Source organism: Pollicipes pollicipes, unplaced genomic scaffold (genome assembly GCF_011947565.3).
Source record: "Pollicipes pollicipes isolate AB1234 unplaced genomic scaffold, Ppol_2.1 Scaffold_1600;HRSCAF=1878_pilon_pilon_pilon, whole genome shotgun sequence".
Lineage (NCBI taxonomy): Eukaryota > Metazoa > Arthropoda > Thecostraca > Pollicipedomorpha > Pollicipedidae > Pollicipes > Pollicipes pollicipes.
Genome location: NW_023595962.1, coordinates 22772060 through 22791898, shown reverse-complemented (window position 1 = coordinate 22791898; position 19839 = coordinate 22772060). Strand labels below are relative to the sequence as shown.

Sequence of the window (19839 nt, the reverse complement as noted above, 5' to 3'; positions counted from 1 at the left end):
ACGGACAGGGAGGAACCACCGAACCGAAGGTCTCGTCAAAACTCGCGCACGTGTCAAAGCCTGTCTCTTTAAACGCTGTGAACCTTCTGCCACATTCAAATTGCAAAGAAACTAGCATTCGCCAAAAAAAAACAATGGTATGTTTTTTTGACCGCCCGTGTCTAAGTCAGGGATGCCGGACAATCTCTGGCTTACTGAGACAACCGACTCCAACATCGGGGCCGAGACTACTGCCGGCTGTGGGACGTTATCCAGCGGCTGTCAGGTCCGCCCGGGCCCCGTCAGAGGAACACCCGACGGCTGTGAGATGTCACTCCAGTCCAAAGGCGCAGCCAGAACTCTTCGACGGGGGGGGGGGGCGGTGAGTACACCGCACAATGAATTTTTCATTTTTGTCTCGAGTCATGTATGGGAAAAACGAAACTAAAATCCCGGTCTAGGGAAGGGGCGGCCCCGGCCCGCTCCTCTTCGCCGCTCCCCTGTTCCAGTCCGTCAGGTGTCTCCCGGTGACTATCAGGCGTCACTTGTTAGCTGCCGGCCGTCACCGGTGGGTGTCTGCCGTCACTGGTGGGTAGCGCCGCGAACTGTCCAGGCATCGTGGCCGCGGTGCAGCCGCCAAGGTCGGTCGCGCCCTGTTGCACACGTCCCACTTCCGCCGAGCCGGGGGACACGCACCGGGGCGGCTGACGACACTGAGCCACAGCCGTCAAGCACAGCCGTGTTACAACCCGCCGTGAAACAGTCGTGTCACAGCCGCTGGTTGTGATCATCATCACAGCCTCTGGTCACAATCAGCGCCGTTAGGGACACAGTCTTCAGAGGCAGATAATGAAGCCTTTCGTTTCACGTCTCGAAAGAACAGCCGGTTCGCCTGGCATTACCATCCACTCCATTCATCGCGGAGCAAACTCAAACACCTCGACAAATATTGTATTCAAAAATTTCATTATCTACTGGCATTTCCTAATAATCGACGAACGTTCAGAGAATCCATTGGACGGATCGTTACAATGGCGGAGCGTTACAACGTGCGCATTCCACGACAGTGGGAAGCAGCGCAAGGCATGCGCTGCACGAGCAAACATGTCCGCTTACAGCCGTCCATACACGTCTCATTTATTACGCGAGCCACGGCGAAGGTAAGCACAAACCGGTAGCTGGGCTTGGCGAGCTTTACTGAAGTCGTCTGTAGGGTGAGCAGTGCCTATGCGAGTGTTTTGAATTGCAGATCATATACACGCCTCAAACTTCACGTTTACCAACTCTGCTTCAAGAAGCTAAAAACACGTTCGCGCGACCTCTTGCAATGTCGCTGAAAGTCTTATAAAAATGTTACAGCTGCATTCGACAAGCACTTCCAAAGTCACCGAAAGGTTTTAGCACAACATAGTGACGGGTTGAACAAGCATCAAATCATGGCATTTGCGCATGAGAATCCCAGCTCCATGGAATGGTTAGAATTGACGCCTACACTTGCGAAATGCAATGCACCACAGGTGACCGCCATCCATTTGGTCGGGAGAGTCCGTCACAATATGCCTTTAATCTCTGAGATTCAGCAACTGATAATAATGTCCAGTGTACATATTGTCCCAGCAGCGAACATTCTGCCTCAGCAGAGATTTTCTGCCTGCATATCCACAACGCACCGCGCTGCTAACTAGCTATTATCGCGCCACCTGCAGCCAGCACACCAAACCGAAGACCGTCGTCATGGCGACAAGCAGCGCCGCCCCGCGGAGACTGGCGGAACTGTTGCAGGCGGATGTGCCGCATGTAAGTACGCACGCCTGGTACGTGTTCGCGTCGCCAGGGCGTTTGACCCATTCGCAGTAATCGCCGAAGTTGCGCGACGAACAGAACCGCTTCGTGCCCAGCTGACCTGCAACGCCGCGCCTATATTGTCTCAGACGCGCCGCTCGCATGAGTGAATAAACGAACGACGGGGTCATCGACTACGGAGACATACTCGCGGAGTATGACTCCTGGCATTTCATAACAAATGCCTCACGGCCAAGAATGGCTAACAACTTGATTCCCAAGGCTGCGCACTGGCCGAGTGGTTGGGACTACAACATGCGACGTGACTGTCGATTTCAATCCAGTAAATCCATAGAATCCCTGAGCGTAATTACGCGTTGTAGTAGCTGACTGGCCGTTGACAGGGTGCCACGACAACGTGCATTGCGCTGCTATTCAGCGCAATCAGCTGGTTTTTCGCATTTTTATGACTCACTTTTCGGAAAAATGCAGCCACATATTGGAAACCTCAACGGCCTTTCCGTATTAACGTCATAAGATGACAATGTTACAATCGATGTATGCATAGATCACGTTTATCCATCATGAGCCATTGTGCGCCGCCAGACAAACATAAATGGAGGCAATTGCAAAATAAGAGACCGATTGACTTATAAGCGATCTTTCACGTCAGAAAACGTACGAGTACATTTCATGCAAGAAATACGTTCAGCGGCTTCAAACTATAAAATAAATAAAGCACGTCCAATGCCCATATCAGAACTGCCAGCCGTAGACCACCAAGAGACCACGTCAGATCAATGCACAAATGGCATTGACATACGTGGCAGCACAACAGGGCACGACAGTTCACTCAATCGATCGCATACAATACCCACGCCCAGCTTCAAACGATAAACAATGATGCGTCATGAGCGCAATGCTGATTTGTCTTTTCCAAGACAACAAAATAACCACGCGAGTGAAACACTCAGATCTAGGTACAGGCACTTTCAAAAGAAAAAAGATCCATCCGAAAAGTAAGAGCTCATGCAACGTCTAAGAACCACCCACACCGGAGGACAGTAACAGTGCACTGTGCAGTACACCATGCAGTGAGATGGCATGCGGTGAGCACGAGGAGCCCGGAGACATGCAGTGCACTGTGCAGTACACCATGCAGTGAGATGGCATGCGGTGAGCACGAGGATGCACCGGAGACATGCAGTGCACTGTGCAGTACACCATGCAGTGAGATGGCATGCGGTGAGCACGAGGACCGGCGTACCTTCGAAGATACCTGTGGCTTTGATACAGTACGCGGCGCCATACACCGCTGAACAGAGAGCGGGGCACGTTGCCGGAGCCTCTCGGCCCTCCCCCGTTTCAAATCGCTCGCCGCAGGCCATGTCAATGAACAGTGTCACACTGGTAACAGTCAATGGCGAGGGCTTGCAGAGGACAGAAAGATGGACAAGTCAGCGAGCATGAGTGCTAGTGGCTGCCATCTGTGCCAACTCTCAGAAGCGTTAGTTCCGCAGGCTGCAGGCAGAGCTCCACCGAACTCCGTCGCACTGAGAGGAAATGGTTGTTAGTTTTCCTCATCCTGGGGCCGGGGCTCTTACCTGTGACACATCAGAATGACTGCAGTTCTGTTAGTTGGCATGCGTGCGACCTGAGGTAAAATCCGTGTCGTTGTCCCTCCTCCCCCCCCCCCCCCATATGATAGCGAAATGGGTTGCTCTGACAAGCCAGAAAGATCTCCCTTTAAAACGCTCGTCGCAGGCCTTCCTGTGCATTCACTTGGAGCAGGAGAGGGCGATGAGGATCGGAGACGGCCCACTAGTGCTCAGATGAGAGGGCGATGGGGATCGGAGACGGCCCCGTAATGCTCAGATCGGCGGCCCGAAGCTTGCACAGGGAGATGAGCCAGGCATTCTTGTCACGTGCGACTCTGGTCCAGCGGTGAGCGTTTGCAATGTTGAAATACTTTTTGTTGGTGTCCCTGTCCACCACGTTACGGTCCAGCCCCTAACCTCTTTGAATATATACTAGTTTGCGCATGGCTTGCTGCATGACACTAATTTGAGAACCACTGAGTGGTTCCAGGGGAAAGCTGTGACCGGCATCTAAAATTCAAGCCGCTGGAAGTGGACTTTGACGGTTTGCGTGTTCTGAAATTGACAACTTTTGCTCTTTGAAATCAGCCTACGAAATTTATCCCCCAATCTGCAGAGATCTGAAAAATGACGGACCAGCACCACCGGCCTGCGAACACTTCACTAGACGTCACCTTGCGAGACCACAGACCATCAGCTACCACCAGCGGAAGCACCCATGCTCAAGGCCTCCACCATCACCACCACTAGGACGCAGGCTGCCCCCAGTCAGCTGGTTAGTGGCGCCGGCGGCCGCCAGGTCCGAAGGTCCGTCCGTGTACCAGAGGTACGTCCGTGTACCTTCGAACACCTGCGTCATCTTGACGCAGTACTGGGCGCCGTACACGTTGTCGCACGACTGCGGCTCCAGCAACGACGTGTCAGAGAGGAACTCGGCGCAGCCAATCTGGCTCGAGCTGTCGCACACGTAACACTGAATGGCTGCCGACGCCGGGGCTAGAACAGAAGCGGATCAAACGGAACATAAAGCGTGGTAAGGGCTGCCGGTGACGTCAAAATAATGAACATAGGCGCTCAGATGAGTTCACCGCGAGGTATCTACGGTAAAGGTGACATAAAAACATAGGAAAATTGAATTAATACAGTGTGGCACAGGGTTACCCACCGCCGTGCGGAAAGGGTCTATGAATGTAGCTATACAAGCAGTCATTTTTGTTTTAAAAAATAAACAAACGGGAGATAAAACGAAAGAATATCGAGGACATTACACGCAACATAATCAAAAGGCACAGTAAAGCATGGCAAAATGGGGAGACCATCGTACGCCAGACGATGTTTAATGCAGGTAACGATGTTGTAACCTTAAGCGAGCTCCAGGGATGCACATTTGTACAAATTATGGGGGGGGGGGGGGGGAGGAGCGAGCGGACGGCCAAACAACCTAGCCTAGCAGACGTGTGCTTCTCATGGGATTTAGCGCGTGGCGTTGGCTGAGAAAATTCATCTTCTTCAGTTTTGTATAGTTTATCAACTAGTCTTCTATTTCGACAGCCATGTCAGAATCATCAAGGTCATCCGATTATGCCCAGAAAAGGTAGTCTTTGTGCGACGCTTAGCCTCTTCCCAACTGGAATATAAGTTCGTGATAATCAAAGTTCGGATTCATGGATCTGAGGCAGCCTGCGTGAGCGGTGTGTTGGCCCTAAACCTTTACGTGTTGAATGTGTCGTTAATGCCCAATGACGTCTGCTATACACGGATCAGCACCGGTAGAGCAGGCGGAAACGGTCACAAACGCTGGAGTGTTCATAACTGCGAGAAAAAAACAGGCAAAAAAAAAACAGGACAGTCTCCCCTTACACGGTTAAACTAAGACTTTCGCGCGAAGTGCTAAGTATTACACCTTGGTGGGCGCGAAGCCGTGACAAACTGAAGCCGTGACAGGCTGAAGCCGTGACAGACTGAAGCCGTGACAGACTAAAGCCGTAACAGGCTGAAGCCGTGGCAGGCTGAAACCGTGGCCGGCGTGAACTCGTGGCAGGCGTGAAGCCGTGACGGTTTCATTGGTTCTCAATCAATCAACTGGCTCTCAATCAATGCCGTGCAAGGTATGCTGATGTAATCAAAAAATGACGGATCCAGGGCCATGTTTACTAAGCAGGGACATAGTGTTGCCTAGCGCACGCTTTTCCCCTGAAGGGAGCGTTCCACATTTAGATGGGATTTTGAGCTGAAATGCCTGTCTTGAAGACCTTTCGGTGCTGCTCACAGGTTTGCCCGTCTTAAGGCCACCTAGTTTCTGAGCTACACGCCTGCTAAAATGGGGGAAGTGTATCGGGGAGAGCATTTCAGTCGCCTGGGCATTCATGGCGTCATAACGACGTCTCACAAATGCTGCCATTCAGTAAGACATGCGGCGATCAAGGCAAAGAAAAATATGATCGTCAAGGCTTCACAGCTGGCGTTTGTGAGCGCGATTTCCAGATATAACGACCGTCAATTGGCTCTCAATCAATGTCGCGCAATGTACAATGACGTAATCAAACCATGACGCGTGGGGGAGCATATTTACTAAACTGAGAACTGTGCTGTCTAGAGCAGTCTTTTCCACTTAAAAGTGTATCAACAGCTGTAAGTGAGTTTGTTTCAAAACATCCGATGCTTGCTTCAATATTTTCAAATGTGAAACATTCCAGTGTAAGGGATCAGCAAGTCACCACGCCCAGCCACTCATCCATCTCCGAAAACCCGTAGTTCCTGACCACACACGGTCTCAGTCCAGCAGCCCGCTGTTCACAGGCCAGACGGCACGTGCCCTCAGGCCTGGGCTCCGTTGGTTCCCGTCCAGACGCATCGACCGTGGGAGCCAGCGGCCCACGCGCCGCACGGAGCCATGGAGAAACGCAATGCCGTTACAGTCGAACGACCGGGGGCGTATGCAGGATTTCGCAACAGGGAGACATAAAATTGACTGACAACCCTATTTTGGAAGCGACGCAGGCTCGCGGCGTTTTTTGCATGGCGAATCACATCACACGCACTTATCTTTTTTATCGCCACTTGATTTTCAAAAATAGGACACATTTCTATGCTTTCATTCGAAAGCATAGCAATGCGTGTACAAATTCGAAAAAGGGGAGAGGTAGGAATCCCAGTATCCCCTTGCATACGCCCCAGCTGTCAACAGGCATCAAACACGGCGTGGATGGATGTCTCCAGTCCGACTTCCTGATGACGGGTGGGATCGGGGCGGGGTTAGGCAGTCCGTCTCGCGCGGTTTCGTGCACCTGAGCTGGCCTGCCGCCGTCGGCAACGGCCGGCAGCAGGAGTGGCGGCGTGTACACGTCTGCCAGAGGATCGTGGACAGGCACGAATGCCACACAGTTTGGACCGCGCAAGCGTTACAGTAGATCAACTGGCCGACAAACGCATTCGAATGACGCAGCACACGGGAAACGCATCGCCAAGTTAAAGGCCTGCCAAAAAAACGCCGCACCGACGGGGCGCACATCTACGTTTCCTTCCAACGGCCAACTTACCGACTCTCAAACCCAGCGCCAGGAATGTCATCAGCACCCACATCATGCCGTCCACGGTGTCCCTCGCCATGTCGTCAAAGGCCCTCCGACATCGCACCCGTCACGCCTGCGCCGTGACTCACAGTACGCTCCCAGCCTGCGGACCCCGCGCGCGACACCAACGCGCCGCCTGTTCGTGCTGGACTGGCGGCGGCGCGGCGGCAGGGGCGCGTCCAGGAGCAATACCTGGGGAGCAGGGGCGCACCCAGCGGAACGAGCTTGGTCGAACTCTACATGTTGTGAGGAAAGGACCTGGAAGTAGGAATGGGAATGCAAATGCTAACAGGGTTTTGCCCTCAGCATTCTACATTCTTACGTCCCTGCCACGCCTTGCCACCGGGCCCGTTCCACACGAGCCGCATATCACCAAACAGAACCGACGCGTTTGAATTAGGTGGTCGCCTGCGTGGAGAGGGGGGGACCGCTCGTCCTTCAGCCTTTGTTCCCTGCTGCAGACATGAACGATGCGTTGTTGGAACGGGGAGTCCGCCAAATCATAGGTTTGCCTCTCACGACGGGGGTTAGTTACCCTATCATCATCAGAATCAGCACGGGTGGAAACCTGGAGACGCCCCTGGTTTGAATCCTCAACCACGCCTTGCCGCGTTAGTGCCCAGGGGGTGTGACTCACCTGCAGCCAGTATGATTTTCACAAAAAAGAAAGCCTGTCACCGGAGAAGTTGCAGCGTTCTGAGCGGCTCCCGCGCGGCGCGCATGGTCACATGCGCCGCCACAAGGAAGCGAGGGCAGCGGGACAGCGGCCGCTCGCCTAGTCTCAAAACGAAACCCACTAAATCCGGAGACTTTCCAAAGCCCGGGGAAATGTGGGTGGATTGGCGTGGCTTCTCCCGCCCCGCGCGCTGTTTCGCCACCCCAACCGCTTTCTTACCCCCTCGGCCGAAGACTGGCGACGCCGCTGCGAACACGGGGCACGCCACCAGCCTGCCACGCTTCTCCAAGAACCGAGTTGTTGTTGTTGCGGTCGACACAATATGTCCTTTTTTCTCGGTAGGTTTTCGTGAGATGCGAGTGGCCTAAGCCACCTGCTCCCGACGACAGCCCCCCCCCCCCCCGTTGACATTTCGCTGTCGGTCGGACTTTCCAGGGAGCCACCGCAACCACCGTCGACGCCTCCAGCGGAGGGATCATGATCCGGTGCCACCACTGGCGCCGCCACTGTGGATGCCAGTCTGGTTCAGCTTCGACTTAGGCGAGATCGTCTCCCATTGCTCCGATTTTAAGACGTGTTCCCACCTTCGCCGCCCAGCGCACATGGCTTGAAGCGCCGGGCCAAATCCAGAGACAGAGAGAGCACGACATCTTTAAAACTCGCGACATCAACCAACAAAAAGCAGCAGTCTCGCCAGTCTATATTAACAAAACGTTCCTTCCCATCAAAGCATCACCTCTCACACCGATCGCCACAGGCGACAGACAGCAGTCACGGAGCGGCAGCTGTGGGCCGCTGCTGGGTCCGCTCGACACCAGCAGCACCCCACCGCGGCCCCCGACACGCGCGCGCTCTGGCGAGATCGGCACGCCTGCAGCCCACGCGCACGGGGTGCCGACATGGAGTCACACACACTGGGCCACCACAGGCCCGGTGACAGGACGTGTTTAAAGGTTAGTCGTTAGGAGGGTGCGCGAACGGATCCGCGTGCACGCCCACACTCATGTTCGGAGCCACCCTACGGGGGTGGGAGGTTAGGCCTCACCAAGCGGGGACCGTCACAGAAAGCCAGAGAAGTGGAAGGCGACACAGGCGATCGATCGCTCCGTCCCCCGCCGCTCCCCGGGGCCACCCCCGCCGCCGCCGCCACGGTCACACTCACGAGACGAGACATACCCGCAGCGCGCACGACGGCCGCGCTGCAAGGCATCCATCGACCTCGCCGCCAGTCCCGCACCGCACCGCGCTGCCGGCGGCCGGCGGGGGAGGGGGGGGGGGGGGGGGGGAGGGGCGCAGCGCAACACGGCCCGCTCAGCAGTTGTCGGCGGGCAGCGACGTCTTGTCCAGGTCGTTGAAGTAGGGGTGCTTCAGCATGGCTCTCGCGGAGATCCGCTTCGCCGGGTCGTACACCAGCGTCTCCTGTGGTCAGGGTAGGGGTCAGAGCGTACACCAGCGTCTCCTGTGGTCAGGGGAGATGTCAGAGCATACAATGGCCGTACACCAGCGTCTCCTGTGGTGAGGGTAGGGGTCAGAGCATACAATGGCCGTACACCAGCGTCTCCTGTGGTCAGGGTAGGGGTCAGAGCGTACACCAGCGTCTCCTGTGATCAGGGGAGATGTCAGAGCATACAATGGCCGTACACCAGCGTCTCCTGTGATCAGGGGAGATGTCAGAGCATACAATGGCCGTACACCAGCGTCTCCTGTGGTCAGGGGAGATGTCAGAGCATACAATGGCCGTACACCAGCGTCTCCTGTGATCAGGGGAGATGTCAGAGCATGCAATGGCCGTACACCAGCGTCTCCTGTGGTCAGGGCAGGGGTCAGAGCGTACACCAGCGTCTCCTGTGATCAGGGCAGGGGTCAGAGCGTACACCAGCGTCTCCTGTGATCAGGGGAGATGTCAGAGCATACAACGGCCGTACACCAGCGTCTCCTGTGGTCAGGGGAGATGTCAGAGCATACAATGGCCGTACACCAGCGTCTCCTGTGGTCAGGGGAGATGTCAGAGCATACAATGGCCGTACACCAGCGTCTCCTGTGATCAGGGGAGATGTCAGAGCATACAATGGCCGTACACCAGAGTCTCCTGTGATCAGGGGAGACGTCAGAGCATACAATGGCCGTACACCAGCGTCTCCTGTGGTCAGGGCAGGGGTCAGAGCGTACACCAGCGTCTCCTGTGATCAGGGCAGGGGTCAGAGCGTACACCAGCGTCTCCTGTGGCTAGGCAAGGGTCAGAGCACAGTCGCAGCAGGACAAGGCTGTGCACCAGTGTTTCCTGGGGTCTAAGTGCAGGAGTCTAATCACACCATACAGTGCAGTCTCATGGAATCAAACATCAGCTCAGGTCACCCGTACTGACCTGGACTACCATCTGGGATCTGGTTGCTGTTAAATGTGGTTTCAGAGAGTTGAACTGCTGAGGTCATATTGGACCCGTCTGACCCTTCTGGACCGACCAGCGGTGGACTGAGACCAACCTGCTGACTGCGCTGACCTGCAGTCAGCTGAACACTCTGGACTGCACCCAGGACTGGACTGGACCACGGTGCACCGAAACCTCCCATACCGATTCGGTGCGGACTGACCTCAGGCTGACCCCAGGCAATCAGACACCCCCTGCTCCGACCTGGGGCGAACCAACTCTTTGTACGGGACCGCAGCACACCGACCCGGGCCTGGGATGGGTGGGCTTCCGTACCGACCAAGAGCAGACTGAGAACCCTGACCTGACCTGGAGTAGGCTGAGAGCCCTGAGCTGGCCTGGAACAGACTGAGAACCCTGACCTGACCTGACCTGACCTGAGAGAACCCTGACCTGACCTGAGCAGACTGAACTGGCCTGGAGCTGACTGAGAAGCCTGAACTGACCACGAGCAAACTGAGAGCCCTGAACTGGCCAGGAGCAAAGTGAGGACCCTGACCTGGTCTGGAGCAGACTGGCCGCCTCTGCCGTGACCCGCAGTGGACTGGTGCCCCATGCACTGATCACTGACAGCCCCCCCCCCCCCATGCACTGATCACTGACAGCCCCCCCATGCACTGATCACTGACGGCCCGGACGCCACCTGCGCTGACCGCACGCGCCTCGACGCCCTCCACACTGATACAACCACACAGTCACTGTCAGCAGACCTCCGGAGGACAGCCCCCCACCCTCCACTCTCTCCCCGCTACGACCCGACGGCGGCCGGCGCTCGTCACCAGCTGACCTGCAGCAGGTTAAGGCCCTCCGGGCAGATGCCCTTGACGCTGTCGGCCAGCTGGTTCTCCGTCCAGTTGGGGAAGCTGGACTTGTAGTCGGGCATCTCGCTGACGCCGGGCCAGATCTCCTCAGTGGGGGTCTTCAGGGTCCTGCGGCACGTGGCGTGGTGTTCAAGAGGCGACCGCAGTGGTCCGCTGGCAGGCTCGGGCGGACTGCTTGGACCCGGTACAACAGCGCAACACCCGAAAGACAGGAACCGCATGTTATGCTCAACAATGACCTGAAAGTTCCCTGGGGTGAGGACTAAATTTCAAGCAAATTTCAAGATCGATACTTTTCAAGAGCTCCATCATGGGCATTTCAAGAACACCATAGATGTATACACCATATATACATATATACATATACATATATATACACATATATATATATATATATATATATATATATATATATACACATATATATATATATATATATATATATATATATATATATACGTATATATATATATATATATATATATATATATATATATACATATATATATATATACATATATGTATATATATATACGTATATATTTCAACACGTTTCACGCATGAAAGTTCTTGTTTCTCAGACATCTCAGGCCGTTCAGCGCTGCCGCCAGCCCCTGCCGCCAGCCCTGCCTGGCTGGACGAGCGGCTGGACGAGCCACGTCGGCGCCTCACCGGAATATCCGGAACAGCTGGTCGATCTCCGAGTCGCCGTGGAAGAGCGGCCGCTTGTTGATCATCTCGGCTGTGATGGTGCCTGGCGAGCGCACGGGCGGAGCCGGTGAGCACGCCGCACGCACGAGGACGAGGACGAGCATGGATGAACACGGAGGAGGACGGAGCCGGTGAGCACGCCGCATGGACGAGGACGAGCATGGACGAGCGCAGTCATGCGAGCACGGACACATCTAGTGCATTCGAAACGATCCGCGCGCTCAAAACATAAACGGAGCATTTCGAATATGGCTCGCTGATAGCACGCGCACACACACGCTTCAGTCATTGATCGCGGACTCGGGTCTGTCGCTAGCCATGTTTTCGTGATCTGCCAAGGGGGATGCACGCAAACATGGAACAATGCCTGAAATTGCATGGCGTAATACTACGTCCACCGCAACGTCCCGTATTTCCATGAATAAACAGCGGTCGCAGTCAGGCACGGGGCGGAGACCGCACCAGCACCACCACGGCGAGGCATGCGACTGGACGCGCAGGATAGGCTTACCTCATCTATGGCATTACTGTGAGCCCGGCAGCATGTAACCTCGGACCATACTCAGCACAAACTTATAGATCCAGCTACAGTATGGCGACCGCGTGCCGTTTCCGAGATCCTGGCGGGGGCGGGGGGAGGGGGAGGGAGGCGGGCACGATGACGGACCGGGATGTACCACGCCCGAAAGCGGCCCAGACGATGAAACTAAACCAAGCAGCCCTACGCCGGATTACACATGACCAAACGACAGCAGACCCGGCCCGACCAGACCCAGCCCGCCTGCAGAGGACCAGACCAGGCCTGGCCGGGCCGCGGCTCAGCCCGGCCTGGCGAGCCTGACTGACCTATGGACCAGATGTCCACGGGGCAGGAGTAGCGGGGCGAGCCGAGCAGCACCTCCGGGGCACGGTACCAGAGCGTCACCACCTGCGGCCGGGACACGGCGTCACACGTCACGTCACACGTGACACGTCGCGGGGGATAGCACGGTTCGCAACGGTCACCACCTGCGCACAGTCGCAGCACAGTGTCACGTGGTAGTAACGCGGCACCAGAGGGGAGAGCTTGTGGTTCAGCACAGTACCGGACAGTCACAACGGGGCATTATGGGGCCGCCATCTCTAGAATACAGCACATAACAGACCGTCACAGCACGATACCATGGGACGTCACCTCCAGAACACTACACAATACCAGACCGTCACAGCAGACACCAGAGGGCCACTACCTCCAAAACACTACACAATATCAGGCCGTCACGGCAGACACCAGAGGGCCACTACCTCCAAAACACTACACAATACCAGACCGTCACAGCACGATACCATGGGACGTCACCTCCAGAAAACTACACAGTGCCAGACCGTCACGGCAGACACCAGAGGGTCACCACCTGCAAGTCACATCACAGTACCAGAGGGTCACCACCTGTGAGTAACACAGCACCAAACGGTCACAACATGGTGCTGGAGGGTCACCGCGTGCAGGTCCAAACAGAGCACCACAGGGTACGGAGGCTGTTAGAGAAGCCCCGTGCAGCCAACTTTTCACCGCGACCTCCACGTTGGCAATCAGAGACCGATTGATGTTTTGTGGATTTTTAAAGCTCAAAACTACAGGGTCACGAAACGGTAAGAGGCCACAACTGCTGAACAGCGGGCACCAGAAGGATACGCTACGACGCCAGGGTGTCATGGCCTGAAGGGTGCACAAAGAGGCATTGCAGGGTCGCAACACGGCGCATGCCACGTGACGACCGTGACGCCTCGGCGCCGGACCGTCAACTCAGGGTAACAGCGCTACATCAGGGCGTCAAACACACCACAGCACTACAGTATGACACCAGAGTCATGACACGGTGACACAGTTACACAACAGAGCACTTCACATTCCGACACAGCACTGCCGGGGGCCAAGGCCCGAGGGTCGCACAACTCCCACCAGCCAGCCGCCGCCACGGGCTCGCGGCAGGTTACGGCCGGCAACGTCAAACGCAGCCTCCACACGGCGCCGCTGCCTGCTCAAACGGCGCCAGACGAGCCGACGCTCACCTCGTGCGTGTACACCCGGACGGGCACGCCGAAGGCCCTGGCCAGCCCGAAGTCGGCGATCTTGATGACGCCGTCGCGGTCGATCAGCAGGTTCTGTGGCTTCAGGTCACGGTGCAGGATGCGCCGCTGGTGACAGAACAGGATGCCCTGGCGGCGAAGAGGTCAGGGCTGGTCAGGTCATGGGAGGGATTCTTCTAGTTTGACATCCCAAAACGATCCGATCTTTTCTGATCTGGCGAAAAAGACCTGGGTCTAGCCACAAGAGATGGAACCGTGGCAGCACAGGCGGGGCTAGGTCAGGTCAGGGGTGCAAAAATGGAAACAAAGGAGACAAATAAGGCCAGGTAACAGGGCATTCTGAAGAAGTCAGGCAAGGTGAAAGGGTGGGGTCCCTGACAGCGTAGAGGTGAGGTCAAATAGAGGAAGGGAGCGAGAGGACAGATGGAGGGGGCGAGACGACAGAGGGCGGGGGGGGGGGGAGGAGCGAGGACAGAGGGAGGGAATGAAAGGACAAAAGGAGGGAGCGGCAGAGCGAGGGCCGCTGAGAAACAACGGCGGGACAGCGTCTGGCCGGTGGACGCGTCGGGTGCTGGCTCGGCAGGTGCATGTGCCTCCAGGGGAGGGGGGGGGGGGGGGGAAGGAGCAGAGGTGGTATCCACACACACGGGAGTTGTGACGCCGCGCGAGTCCTTTTGGAACGAGAGTTGTGCGTCTGCACCACACCACCAGCCACGCGGCTGAGGCGCAGGGTTCGAATCCTGGGCAAGGCGTATTTCGCTCGCTGGTGCATCCCCTGCGATAGCTCTAACTCCCAAACGCACGACGAAGTCAAATCCAGATCTGATCGATCAGATCTGATCCGAACAGAAGACCAGATCTACGTCGGCAGCGCTGCGCTCAGTGGCGCATGAACGGGGGCACCGACTCGCGGATCTGGCGGCCGCAAAGTGGCCGCGCTGGATACCTGTCCGGATTCAGGGAGTCTTTGCCTGGATCCTCGAAGCGGACGCGCGGTCCGACGCCGTCCTCCAATGGTGGTATTCTGATAGCCGACTCTCACAGGCGGGCAAACACCGCCCGGTCCACGCGGCACTCATCAGTTCAGTCCGGCGTCAGTGAGGCCACCCAGGTGGCCAAGCAACACCGCCAGTGTGGTGTCCACTTGACTGACCCAGTAAGCTAGTCATCACTTGTGTGATTTGGCAGCCTCAGTCCGGTCACTGGCCCTCACCTGCCCACTCCGGTGCAGCTGAATCCTCAGCATTTGAGACGCCTGTGCGATCTGGCCACCGCACGATGCTCCGTCCTCTCCCGTTGCACTAGCCTGCCAAGCGTTCACCTGTGCGATCTGGTACGGTGCTCACCTGTGTGATCTGGTACAGTGCTCACCTGTGTGATCTGGTACGGTGCTCACCTGTGTGATCTGGTACAGTGCTCACCTGTGTGACCTGGTACAGCGCTCATCTGTGTGATCTGGCACGGTGCTCACCTGTGTGATCTGGCACGGTGCTCACCTGTGTGATCTGGCACGGTGCTCACCTGTGTGACCTGGCACGGTGCTCACCTGTGTGATCTGGCACGGTGCTCACCTCTGTGACCTGGCACGGTGCTCACCTGTGTGATCTGGTACGGTGCTAACCTGTGTGACCTGGTACGGTGCTCACCTGTGTGATCTGGTACAGTGCTCACCTGTGTGATCTGGCACGGTGCTCACCTGTGTGATCTGGCACGGTGCTCACCTGTGTGATCTGGCACGGTGCTCACCTGTGTGATCTGGCACGGTGCTCACCTGTGTGACCTGGCACGGTGCTCACCCGTGTGATCTGGTACGGTGCTCACCTGTGTGACCTGGTACAGTGCTCACCTGTGTGATCTGGTACGGTGTTCACCTGTGTGATCTGGTACGGTGCTCACCTGTGTGACCTGGCACGGTGCTCACCTGTGTGATCTGGCACGGTGCTCACCTCTGTGACCTGGCACGGTGCTCACCTGTGTGATCTGGTACGGTGCTAACCTGTGTGATCTGGCACGGTGCTCACCTGTGTGATCTGGCACGGTGCTCACCTGTGTGATCTGGTACGGTGCTCACCTGTGTGACCTGGTACAGTGCTCACCTGTGTGATCTGGCACGGTGCTCACCTGTGTGACCTGGTACGGTGCTCACCTGTGTGACCTGGTACGGTGCTCACCTGTGTGATCTGGTACGGTGCTCACCTGTGTGACCTGGTACAGTGCTCACCTGTGTGATCTGGCACGGTGCTCACCTGTGTGATCTGGCACGGTGCTCACCTGTGACCTGGTACGGTGCTCACCTGTGTGATCTGGCACGGTGCTCACCTGTGTGATCTGGTACGTGTAGGACTTGACAAGCTGCCGATCCATCTGCTTGCTGCCCAGCGAGTCCATGTACTTCTTCAGGTCCATCGAGAGGAACTCGAACACCAGATACAGTTTCTTCTCCTGCGGAGGGAGTGGACGAGGGTCAGCGGCGTACGTGAGCCGCCGTCCGTGTCACCAGGCTGGTCTCGGCAAGCCGGCGGCGGCGCGCCAGGCACGCGGAGTTCCACGGGACTGCAGCACTCCCGTCGTCAGGACGGCGGCATGGCTGGTGTACCTCAACGTCGAACGTGTTCGCCCGACTGACGCGACATCCGCCGCGCGGGTTAAGACGCGGCCGCGGCGTCCACCGTCCGGCGAGGTGACCGTCACACCGAGACTGTTCTCGACGTGTGACGACTATGCGAGCGCCGCTCGGGGGGTCCAGTGCGGCACGTCGGAGCCCGGCAGCGCACGACACCCCGTAGACGCCGGCGGCCCTGGTGCAGCCCCCCCCCCCCCTTCCCCAGAGCTCCGATGTCGAGGGGCCCAACTCTCAGTATGCTACCTCAGGACCGTCAGAGACGGTGGTGGTTTGGTGCTTAACGGCTGTGGACTGCGCAACTATGTTTTATCCCCACCATAGCGATGGTTTTGGATTGGGTGAACTTGTATTCGTAGGATTTACATTATGAGAACGTGATCGTAAAAGTAGGTCGGGTATTACGTCTTACATATTAGATGTTTTCATTACATTGTAAAGCCCAAATTGTTCCTTCCATATTCACCTCGGTAACGTAAGTGTGTCAACAGTCAGCCCCATGCTGCTGGCGGGCATCAAATGGACTTAAGGTACACGTCGGCAAACAGCAAGCCCTTGTGTGACATCACACGATTTTTAGCTAAAAATCGAGACACCGCGGCTAAAAAAGCCGCACATTTGCATCGAAGTCGTATCGCGACACCAGCACACGCTTTGGGGGGAGTACTCCAAACATCTGTCGCAGAGCCGGGCAGACGGGCACAATGGGTAGCGCGCCCCCAATGACGCCGGCAGAGCACGCCAGCCCCGAGCGGGGTGCAGCAGCACGCGGCGACTCCTTCTCGCCAGGCCGCGGTTTGATCCGCTTGGACGGGATGATTCGGTCGGCATTAACATTGCACGATGTTGACAATAACGATGGCGGTTTTAAACCGCAGGATTTCATGACCACTCCGTCACGGGCCATTCGTGTTGTTTACTTGTCCCCGTCCCGCGCATGCGCAGATGCGCAGCGTTCAGCTCCAGTGCGCTGTCTGTGCTGCAGCGCCCCCATCAATTCTCTGCTTCTTAGGGTGGCCCATATTCCGTATAAGAGCAATACAAATACTCGCAGTGCGGAATGGGTGGCGATTCTCCCAGGATGGAGGTGCCTGAAAGGAATGTTAGCGCGATGCCAAAGGCTAATCCTCCGACAAAGCAGGGGACTCAGAGAGTTCGCAAGGATCATATAGCTGCCTTGAGAAAGCCCGCACTGGTGAGACACGGCACTGTCGCACTGTGGATAGCATGGACGACCTTAAGCTGGATTAAGATTTAGCTCTACTGATGGCTCCAGTACGCTGACAACGGCGCCTTAGACCCTGCGTGCTAATCATTTCTGCTTGGTCAGCACGAAAACCTGTTAGCAGTAAGCAACAAAAATAGCAACTATGTCCTGTGCACTAAATTTCGCCGCAAGATACGCTACTGCTTCACTAATAAGCTTCACTTCGGTGATGGGCTCCGCACCACTGATCGCTTAGCAGACGACCTTTACTTCGCTAAATGCAAAAAACATCGTACATGGGGTGCACCATACTGGCCATGTGGACAGTGGGGAATGACAAGGGTTCGCTGAAGACCGCGACGTAAATGTGGTCGGATTTGATATATCAGCAACGCTCGCAAAAGTACACGTCTGCCTGAGGACAGACCGTAAAAAACCTTTATCACCGGTTCACCGCTTCACAAGGTCATGAAGCCCGTCGCAGCAGCTTTCGACCTGGGGCCCTGCTGGCGCTGAACAGACGCCGGGGGGGGGGGAGGGGGGGGGGGCGTGGCGCCGCGCCCCAGCGAGACCGCAGAGCTGGAATGAACCTGATGATGACCTGATGGAATGAACCTGAACCAATGGTGGCTCTCGCCTGAACCATCTACATTACACTCCGGTTACCCTGCGTAACTGACAGCCTCGGCCGCTGATGCCGCGGCGTTTCAGACCGATTGTGGCCCCACGTGCCGTCCCAGGTCGCCGAGCAGCCGTCTCCGCGGTTCGAGATCCCACATCAACTCAAGACATTCAGGGGATGAGCTTCTACGGACCACGTCACGGCCACTGCGGCGGCCTCATCGCCCGGCCGGCTGAACTGGCGGGAGGGAGACCGACCTGGCGGGAAGGACACCGACCTGGCGGGAGGAAGACTGACCTGGCGGGAGGGACACCGACCTGGCGGGAGGGAGACCAGCCTGGCGGGAAGGACACCGACCTGGTGGAAGGGAGACCAACCCGGCGGGAGGGAGACGGACCTGGCGGGAGGGAGACCGACCTGGTAGGAGGGAGACCGACCTGGCGGGAGGGAGACCGACCTGGCGGGTGGGAGACCGACCTGGTGGGAGGGAGACCGACCTGGCCGGCAGGAGACCGACCTGGTGGGAGGGAGAGCACCTGGTGAGCGGAAGACCGGCCTGGCAGGTGGGGAGACCGACCTGCATCAGCACGTCCTCCAGGCTGACGATGTTGGGGTGGACAAGCTCCCGCAGCAGCGAGATCTCGCGGATGGCGGTGGACGGCACGCCTCCTCCTCAGTCTCCAGCCGGATCTTCTTCATGGCCACGATCTGGCCAGTGGTCTTGTGCTGCGCCTTGTAGACCACGCCGTACGTTCCTGCCACGCGGGCCAGGGAGCATGTTACGCGGCGCAAACGGGACGGCGAGGCATGTGCAAGTGTGTTATGAAGGAGAAAACTTCAGAAACTTCAGATGGGATAGCCAATGACGCCAGTTTGGCACGGGCTGGGGACAAAATAGACGGAGACGGCCTGGCATATGGTGGTGCTTCAGTGCGTGTTGAAGAGGTACTACACCGTAACTGTGACGGTAGGAGCTGGAGGGAGGGGGAGCTACCATAGGCTACCATATGCTTGGCTACCTTATCAGAGAGGGGATGGGGGGGGGGGGGAGAGCAAAAAGAACGTGGGGCACAGATGTGGTGCATTAGGGTTACAGTGGGGAATGGGTGCCTGGTTGGTGGTCACAATGTCATTTTGAGAGGGCAATGTGAAGTGACAGGATATTGCAGTGGAAGAAGGGCTGGAAACCTAGAGCCTAGAAGCTTCCAAAGATAACAGCAATTATGACATCAGGCTAACTAAAGCATGAGCTGGTCCTTTTAACTACCCACATATTGATATCCACAAAAGAAAGACAAGAAAAACAATTGAGTTGGAACACAGCAACTAAACATTGGAGAAGTCAAGATAGTAAAGCAGTGTGCAAGTGTTGATAATAGAAATATTACAAGTAAAAATATTACAACTGTAAGACAATATTGCAAAACAATTCAACCTATGATGTACATGAAGCACAGCAGAGTGCCAGACAAATAAAGGTGCTCTTACCCTCTCCAATCTTCTCCAGTTTGACAAAGTCATCGATTTTGTTGACATTTTGCTCCTTGCCCATGGCTGCAGTGTTGATCTTGGTGTCTGACAAGAGGGCAAACAATGCAAAGCTTAGACAGGACGGTCCACCATTCAGGCCGGTGGTGTCCAGACACCAGTTTGAAGGCAGTATCCCTCAAATATTCCAGGAAGGCTTCTATTACTGCAGGTTTGGATATCATGACAGAAGGCAAACCACCTGTCATTTTACACGAAAGGCTTG

The 19839-nt window shown here is 56.4% G+C and overlaps 3 protein-coding genes across 3 annotated transcripts in view; all 3 read right to left on the bottom strand.

Moving 5' to 3' along the window:
• The window catches only part of LOC119094032 (uncharacterized), a 121744-nt gene that overhangs the window by 39755 nt on the left and 62150 nt on the right, over positions 1–19839 (bottom strand). The gene's annotated exons all lie outside the window — the stretch shown is intronic.
• On the bottom strand, positions 1658–7066 carry LOC119094042 (U-scoloptoxin(05)-Sm1a-like). The gene is made up of 3 exons (XM_037217111.1): positions 6899–7066; positions 4200–4355; positions 1658–1882 (listed from the first exon to the last, which is right to left on the bottom strand). Exons 1-3 carry the CDS (start codon positions 6966–6968, stop codon positions 1668–1670), a joined length of 441 nt encoding a protein of 146 aa, XP_037073006.1. The 5' UTR covers positions 6969–7066; the 3' UTR covers positions 1658–1667.
• On the bottom strand, positions 8887–19655 carry LOC119094024 (cyclin-dependent kinase 1-like). Its single transcript, XM_037217087.1, is given in 9 exon segments — positions 8887–9026; positions 10823–10964; positions 11529–11610; positions 12414–12495; positions 13620–13766; positions 15957–16079; positions 18664–18752; positions 18755–18841; positions 19575–19655. Coding segments are annotated over 9 exon segments (924 nt in total). The 5' UTR covers positions 19639–19655; the 3' UTR covers positions 8887–8918.

What these genes read in the sequence shown, in the direction of transcription:
- LOC119094042 (XM_037217111.1), bottom strand. Translation starts at nt 6,968, where the DNA reads ATGGCGAGGGACACCGTGGACGGCATGATGTGGGTGCTGATGACATTC. An exon ending in GGCGCTGGGTTTGAGAGTCG is followed by an intron (nt 4,356 to 6,898) that starts GTAAGTTGGCCG and finishes CTTCTGTTCTAG; the next exon opens with CCCCGGCGTCGGCAGCCATT. An exon ending in GATGACGCAGGTGTTCGAAG is followed by an intron (nt 1,883 to 4,199) that starts GTACACGGACGT and finishes GCGGCGTTGCAG; the next exon opens with GTCAGCTGGGCACGAAGCGG.